This window comes from Schistocerca americana, chromosome 4 (assembly GCF_021461395.2).
Source record: "Schistocerca americana isolate TAMUIC-IGC-003095 chromosome 4, iqSchAmer2.1, whole genome shotgun sequence".
NCBI classification, from domain to species: domain Eukaryota; kingdom Metazoa; phylum Arthropoda; class Insecta; order Orthoptera; family Acrididae; genus Schistocerca; species Schistocerca americana.
In genome coordinates, this window is record NC_060122.1 from 552,043,967 (window position 1) to 552,052,409 (window position 8,443).

The 8,443-nt window shown below is 43.9% G+C and overlaps 1 protein-coding gene across 1 annotated transcript in view; it reads left to right on the forward strand.

Annotated features, from left to right (window-relative positions):
• Positions 1-7,856, forward strand: part of LOC124613609 (locomotion-related protein Hikaru genki-like) — a gene marked incomplete at its 5' end in the record, with an annotated part of 336,916 nt that extends 329,060 nt beyond the window's left edge. The window contains one exon of the mRNA XM_047142324.1: positions 7,657-7,856. Coding sequence (XP_046998280.1) covers positions 7,657-7,856 — 200 coding nt within the window. The remainder of the gene's footprint in view (positions 1-7,656) is intronic.
• Positions 7,857-8,443: the final 587 nt, after the last annotated feature.

Here is an 8,443-nt window from a genome sequence, read left to right on the forward strand (position 1 = left end):
ATACAAATACTTTCAGAAACGACTTCCTGACACTTAAATCTATACTCGATGTTAACAAATTTCTCTTCTTCAGGAACGATTTCCTTGCCATTGCCAGTCTACATTTTATATCCTCTCTACTTCGACCATCATCAGTTATTTTACTCCCTAAATAGCAAAACTCCTTTACTACTTTAAGTGTCTCATTTCCTAATCTAATCCCCTCAGCATCACCCGATTTAATTTGACTACGTTCCATTATCCTCGTTTTGCTTTTGTTGATGTTCATCTTATATCCTCCTTTCAAGACACTGTCCATTCCGTTCAACTGCTCTTCCAAGTCCTTTGCTGTCTCTGACAGAATTACAATGTCATCGGCGAACCTCAAAGTTTTTACTTCTTCTCCATGAATTTTAATACCTACTCCGAATTTTTCTTTTGTTTCCTTTACTGCTTGCTCAATATACAGATTGAATAACATCGGGGAGAGGCTACAACCCTGTCTCACTCCTTTCCCAACCCCTGCTTCCCTTTCACGCCCCTCGACTCTTATAACTGCCATCTGGTTTCTGTACAAATTGTAAATAGCCTTTCGCTCCCTGTATTTTACCCCTGCCACCTTCAGAATTTGAAAGAGAGTATTCCAGTTAACGTTGTCAAAAGCTTCCTCTAAGTCTACAAATGCTAGAAACGTAGGTTTGCCTTTTCTTAATCTTTCTTCTAAGGTAAGTCGTAAGGTTAGTATTGCCTCACGTGTTCCAACATTTCTGCGGAATCCAAACTGATCTTCCCCGAGGTCCGCTTCTACCAGTTTTTCCATTCGTCTGTAAAGAATTCGCGTTAGTACTTTGCAGCTGTGACTTATTAAACTGATAGTACGGTAATTTTCACATCTGTCAACACCTGCTTTAGATTTATAGCAAACAGAATTAGAAATCGCATCACTTTCCAGTGCCACAAAACAGCACAGAGTTGAATTTGTGCTCTAGCATTGCCTTCCGGACGTCTGTGTAGTTCTTCTGTAGCACAAGAAATTCTTTGGATGTGGTAGTTCAATATGTTAGCCCGCAGAGAGCAGAAAACAGTGACAGACTGCCGTGCGGTTCTGTTGTCCATTTTGGCATAAGAAAGCACGGGCCCTGCTGACAAAAGTTAATGTAAGTGTTTCGGTATTTATAATCCGGTTTCAAATAGTTTTAGTTAATTTAAATGCATATTACTAATGCAATAAGTAAATAACTTGATCAAATTTCTTAGTTATCCTGACATAACCCATAGGTTATCCTTGCCTTTTGTACATAAATTTAAAAAAAAAATTGATATATTACAATGCGCTACAATGTTATCAGTTGCTTTGGTAATATTCACCCTAAATAATAAATCCTTTGGTACAGTTTTTCGTAGTTTGGGGAGAAAATGGGTATTTCCAAGCCTGGTTAATTTATGTAAATATATGAAAGTGGGCCCTGTCTCGGATATAAGTTAACTAATTACCCTCCAGAATAGCGAAATAAGAGTCACATGGTAACTAAATGAGAAAGGAATAAGTTTGCAATTACTTTAATTCTGATAAAGTTATGTAAAAAATGTTGACGGACAATAGCAATACTAATATAAAAACACCTTGACAAATCCGACGAAGGAGTTGGAGGTGAAGGCGCTAGCAATCATGCTAATGAATCAATCGCACTCATGAAATCCCTAGCGATTGTCATGATGTTACCTGAAATTTCAATATTACTACAGAAGGAAATATGTTGCACCTATGGAGAAAGTTGAAAGCAGACTGTTCACTGATGAAAAATGCAAGTCTCCGTAGTCAAGCTTGAAGTGGATGAAATGTTACAAATTGACTTCAGTTCCTCTACACATCGTCTCGCGGCTACGATTAAATTTGAGCAGTGTTGTGGATGGAGGCTGGAGTGGCTGCACAATCAGTCATAGCTGGCACCAGTGACCCTCGCCAATAGGAAAATGCAAATTAACCACATTTTCTCTTAATCCCTACATGAGCTCTGTTGGCAGCAGGCCAGCGCCGTCTCTTACCAAATGACGCAGTCACTTTGGAGCACTTCAATGAAGAAGATGAGGGTGAAGTAATTTTCGACAGAATGTTTTGTATAAGGAAACCTGGCACTGCCGCATTTCACGACTCTTATTATATTCAGATCGTATGGTCCTCAGATCTTCTGAATGGCAAATTTTCAAATGTGTGTGAAATCTTATGGGACTTAACTGCTATGGTCATCAGTCCCTAATCTTACACACTACTTAACCTAAATTATCCTAAGGATAAACACAAACACCCATGCCCGAGGGAGGACTCGAACCTCCGCTGGGATCAGCCGCACAGTCCATGACTGCAGCGCCTCAGACCGCTCGGCTAATCCCGCGCGTCTCTGAATTGTGATCAACCAAATTGCTTCATAGAACATGCTAGTTGCCTTCCCGTGCTATCCTCTCTCCAGTCAAACAGCAATGTGTATTGGAACATCTTATGCAGAAAAAAGTCGCCTCGCTGTCAGTGAGGCAGTCTTCATCTGCACCCTCCTGCTTATCCTTGCGAACCAGTCCCAACAACTATTATATTGAGTAAACATTTAGATTTTGTTAAGTCAACATGTACAGCTGTATCTTATGCTATCAAACACTAACACTGCAGGTTGCCATTCCACTGTCTAATGTCTCTATGGTATCCCATACTTTTGCAGGGAAAACTCATCTTTCTAATTTCGTACACAATATTACCTCCTGAGGAAACATTTGTCGTCTGTGACATTGTAAACTATTACTGACGTTGGGAGGTTCTTGCGCCACAATAAATCCTGCCTGTGTTTGTCCCTGACGCTTGGGCCCCCTAATGCAGCAAATACAAAGATTCGTCTTGCCCGCAAGCTACTGACCTCCGCATCCCTCAGGCCCTCTTCCATAAAACGGCTCAGAGTGAGATGGCCTACTCTTACTCCGTGGCATTCTGTGTACTTCTTCCCTGTCCAAATGCTTTCAACGCCCTCTAGTTTACATGAGGCAAGCAAATCTGAATCAAGGCTACATGAAGAGTAAGGTTACAGTAGTCAGTTGGCGAAAATCACTAGTACTGTCGTAGGTCATACACTTTGATGTCGATTAAATATGCTGACCATGGGGTCTTCAGCATGGATTTAGATACATTACATGATTCAACATGTTGCGCTCAAATGAAAGAAACAGATAGAGGAGTCGGAATACAACTACTTTGGAATAGGAACTTACGATATAGGATATAGTCCTGAATCAGAGAAAGCTTTGGGATCTGCAACAAAAAGGGACGGTCAATGCACGCACACCTTTAGTTCAGAAACTGTTAGTGGATTAATTAATACACATCGTCAGAATTGGATGCAGTTAGTTTATGAAGACATTTTTCTGTGGAACTACATGACATACTCAATGCAGCATATCCCATTTGTTGGATCGCAATGGGAGGTGGAACTGTATAACCACCTAGCTTTTTGTTAAGGGCGTACCAAATGCCCGGTACATGTGCCACCAGTTACCAGTGAAGAAAAATTTCCAAAAGCATCTATAGAGATTCCCACGATGCCTGATATACTACTTGGTGGAGCGCTCTACAGCTTCTTCTGCGATCAAAGATACCATTTGTTGTACTTTTGTGCCTCAGTGTAGATGAAGAACATCTTTTCCAGTGTCGTTAATAATCATTGTAAATGCTTTGACAACGATAGTGGTGGTGACGTTGTAAGACGATAACTGGTTAACCTAGAAGAACACACACAATATCGTACCCTTCATTTATTAATATGCTGTGCCTGTATTTAATGTTGTGGTCACAATTTTATCACTTTCTGTAATGTACTACATTGCTGAATAAGCAGTACATTATCTTTGCTGAACTTACGACGAGTGTGTATTGATTGCCTTTGTTGTTCCTGGAATTTCGAAGCTTTCAGTGACTCAGAATTACTTCGAAGACCATTATATACCAATTCAAAAATGTACATGATCTCCATAAATATTTACCCTGATAACAAAACAATGTAACTCTTTATTACACCCAATAAATGAAACATGTGTTATAATAATATGTTATAACTTAACTCATTAAGTTTTGAAACTGAATAAACATTTAATACAGATAATACAAATTTAAATAACTTAAACATGTGCATACACTACGTGATCAAAAGTATCCGGACACCTGGCTGAAAATGGTTTACAAGTTCGTGGCGCCCTCCATCGGTAATGCTGGAATTCAATACGGTATTGGCCTACCTTTAGCCTCGATGACAGCTTCGACTCTCTGACGTATACGTTGAATGAGATGCTGGAAGGTTTCCTGGGGAATGGCAAACCCATTCTTGACGGAGTGCTGTACTGACGAGAGGTATCGATGTCGGTCGGTCAGGCCTTGCACGAAGTCGGCGTTCCAAAACATCCCAAAGGCGTTCTATAGGATTCAGGTAAGGACTCTGTGCAGGCCAGTCCATTACAGGGATGTTATTGTCGTGTAACCAATCCGCCACAGGACGTGCATTATGAACAGGAGCTCGATCATGTTGAAAGATGCAATAGCCATCCCCGAATTGCTCTTGAACAGTGGGAACCAAGAAGGTGCTTAAAACATCAATGTAGGCCTGCACTCTGATAGTGCCACGCAAAACAACAAGGAGTGCAAGGCTCCTCCATGAAAAACACGACCACACCATAACCCACCGCCTCTGTATTTTACTGTTGGCAGAACACACGCTGGCAGATGACGTTCACCCTGCCATCGGATCACCACATTTTATACCGTGATTGGTCACTTCACACAACGTTTTTCCACTGTTAGGTCGTCCAATGTTTACGCTCTTTACACCAATTGAGGCGTCGTTTGGCATTTTCCGCCGTGATGTGTAACTTATGAGAAGCCGCTCGACCATGAAATCCAAGTTTTCACACCTCCCGCCTGTCTGTCATAGTTCTTGCAGTGGATCTTGATGCAGTTTGGAATTCCTGTGTGATGGTCTGGCTAGTTGTCTGCCTATTACACATTACAACCCTCTTACAACTGTCGGGGGGTCTTTGTCAGTCAACAAATGAGGTCTGCATGTACCCTTTTGTGCCCTTCACGTTTCTACTTCACTATCAAGTCGCAAAAAGTGGAGCTAGAGATGTTTAGAGTGTGGAAATCTCGCGTACAGACGTATGACACAAGTGACGCCCAATCACCAGATCACGTTCGAAGTCCGTGAGTTCCGCGGAGTGCCCCATTCTGCTCTCTCGCGATAACTAATAACTGCAGAGGTTGCTGATATGGAGTATCTGACAGTAGGTGGCAGCACAGTTCACCTAATATGAAAAACGTATGTTATGGGGGAAGTGTCCAGATACTTTCGATCACATAGTGTACATGGTAATACGCAAAATGTCAAGCTAGTATTCAATCTTTTGCCACACATTCTGCAACATGCCTGGTGTGAGTGCCCCAATGGCATCTCTGATGCGTTGTTGCGATGTCAGAATAAGAGGAACTGCTCTTTTGCACATAATAATTTTCACATACCCTGAAGGAAAGAAATCTAAGAGTGATACGTCAGGTGATACCGGGAGCGATCGAATTGAGCCATCTCTGCCAATCCAGCTTTTGGGGAAGTTATCATTAAGAAAATCGCGGACTTCCAGAGACCAATGACCGGAAGCGCTAATTTGTGGAAAGATGATAGTTTCTTCCACATCATGCAACTGGAGAACGGCATAATTCATCAACATGTCTAGGTAAACGTATCCTCTTAGACTGTTTTCAAGAAAGAAAAATGGGACAATCACTCGATCACACATTAACCCCACACCACACATTAACCTTTGGGCTCTTTCGAATTTGTTCTCGTACAACATGAGGATTTTCTGACCCCTAGATCCGGACTTTATGGCCGTTAACTGAGCCACAAACGTGTAGCCTCTGCTGAATGACACATAAGTTTCAAGAGTTCATTGTCCTAAACCAACTGGTTCTGGGCGACCATCTGGTTGTAATGGCTGAAAAATTTGTTTACTTTGCATCAAGTCCTTTCTTTCCATAATGGGACACAAACGTTCGCTGCACAGTAATCGGAGATTTGGATTCGGGTAGCCACACAACACACTGAGCTTTCTTCTGGGTGACGGGGGGGAGGGGGAAGCCATTCTTTACGAACATAGGTCACACAGCACTCCTTGTAGTGAAAGTGTTCACTGAGACACGTCTTACTGAGTCCTCATGAGTTCCCTGGTAGACCAGTTGTAACACCCCCGGGAGTACGAATGGGTGGGGTACCTTTAAACTTTTTGTCGTTTCGTGACCGTGCGCCCTGTCCGCACCTGGTAATCCCGCGGCGGTCGTACTGTTCTGCTCCACACTGCTGCTGGCTTGCCTGAAATTATTTATCGAAATATGCAAGCGAATAAAGGGAGCCACTCAGCGTTCACACAACACTGTTCGACGTCTGGTATGAACAACTATATTCTGAGACGATTAAAGGAAAATCGCAGGTTGCCCTATTTACATTCTAATTCAGAAGTGTTATCCCAATTAATGGATGACTAACAGTCCACAAAATATCATTTAGACGAGCGTATGCGTAACCGACACGACGCGGGTGATTGTTGATGATGCGGAAGCCGAATGATCGAACGAAAGTTCTTACACTCGTCACACATACAGACACCTGCCATAGTCCTCCTTGTCACTAGTAATGATATAACACTATTCGTAAAGCTAATTTTTCAGTCCTCAGTTCTCACTTGTACGAGCGTGCGTGTAATCGTCGCGGCGCGGCTGATTGTTGATAACGTGCAAAACGCGATGATCGAACGCACGTCCTCACGCTCGCTACAAGACACTGGCACTTGACTGCACTCGTGGTCGTGCGCTAGTGTTCTCGCCTCCCACGCCCGGGTTCCCGGGTTCGATTCCCGGCGGGGTCAGGGATTTCCTCTGCTTCGTCATGACTGGGTGATGTGTGATGTCCTTAGGTTAGTTAGGTTTAAGTAGTTCTAAGTTATCGGGGACTGATGACCATAGCTGTCAAGTCCCATAGTGCTCAGAGCCATTTGAACCATTTTAAACTTGACTGCACTCTTTTATGGTAACTAATTTTTACTGTTTCACATTGGTTCATTCTGAGAGACCGAACACGGCGTGGATGATCGATGCTGTGCGACACGCAACGAGAGGAAACAACCACCTTATCGACGCCACTGCTCATTTTTTCATCTTGACGCACTTTCCTCTGAATCACTTCCATATTTCATCACTTTACCGTAACAGCACTTGTAGCAACACCTCAACCTGAATACTAAAAAAGCCTCTCAAATGCAGAGCTACACACTACACAACATAACAGTACCGTGTCCCGTGGTCGATTCTGTACAGACGCGGCTGCCCACAAAGATACTCCACAACTAAGCCAGCGATATGACAATACGCTTACACAGTCACGAAAAGCAAACGTTACCATTATAAATGTAATTCATATTTAATCTTGAAATCAGAGTGATCATTTACGGACACCCTGTATTTGGACTCCTTTCTCAGGACTTACAGTCCATGAGCAACTGTTGAATCACCCTGTATTGCGGGTACTGTTGGTAACGTGTCTGCTGTGTGTTTGGGCAGTATCTCACCGGCGAGTAGTGACCCAGTGGCGGCTGTTGCAGGCGAGGCCCGCTGCCCGTACCCCGGCGACCCGGCGCACGGCCGCATCGCGCCGGTCAAGTTCTCGTACGAGCCGGGCGACAAGCTGCAGGTGACGTGCGGCGCGGGCTTCGTCAGCCGGCTGGGCGAGCCGCCACAGTGCCAGGGCGACGGCACCTGGTCGCTGCCCGTGCCGCAGTGCCGCAGCTACCGGCACGTCTGAGCGGACTTCCAGCGCCGCCAGCGACGCGTCTCGCTGCCTCACCGACATCCACGGACACCGTCTCAGCCAGTGAACCGCCCGCCGGAGATTTCTGGGGTAGCTTGTCCTGTGGCAGACCCTTCACAGTTGCTGAGGTCGCGTAGAGCAACATGCGCTGACCTGCAGATCGTTTCTAGTGCAGCAGCTGAAATTGATCATAGTGGCAAAAAAACAATGCAGATCACAATTTTTTCCTGCTCGGAAAACGCTACATCAGTTTTCTACACTGAATTGTCTGTAATGGATTGACAGACAATGGATCTAATTCACGGTGAAGGTGGTAATCTCATTGTTAGTAAAGACCTATAATACAGAGTGAACACGAACGATGGCATATTGTCAAAATTGCTCACTAACAATGTGAAATTTGTGTTTCTCTCCACTTACAAAATGTTCGCACAACTTACAGGAATGCAGCTGATTACCGACGGCTGCCGATATTTCCATAGGTTAATACCCCGTCGTTACCAAGGCAAAAGTGCAGTGAAGGGGCGTGGTGGAAGGACATTTAGACCCCCTGCAGGTAGGGCTACGCCGGCCAAAAACTA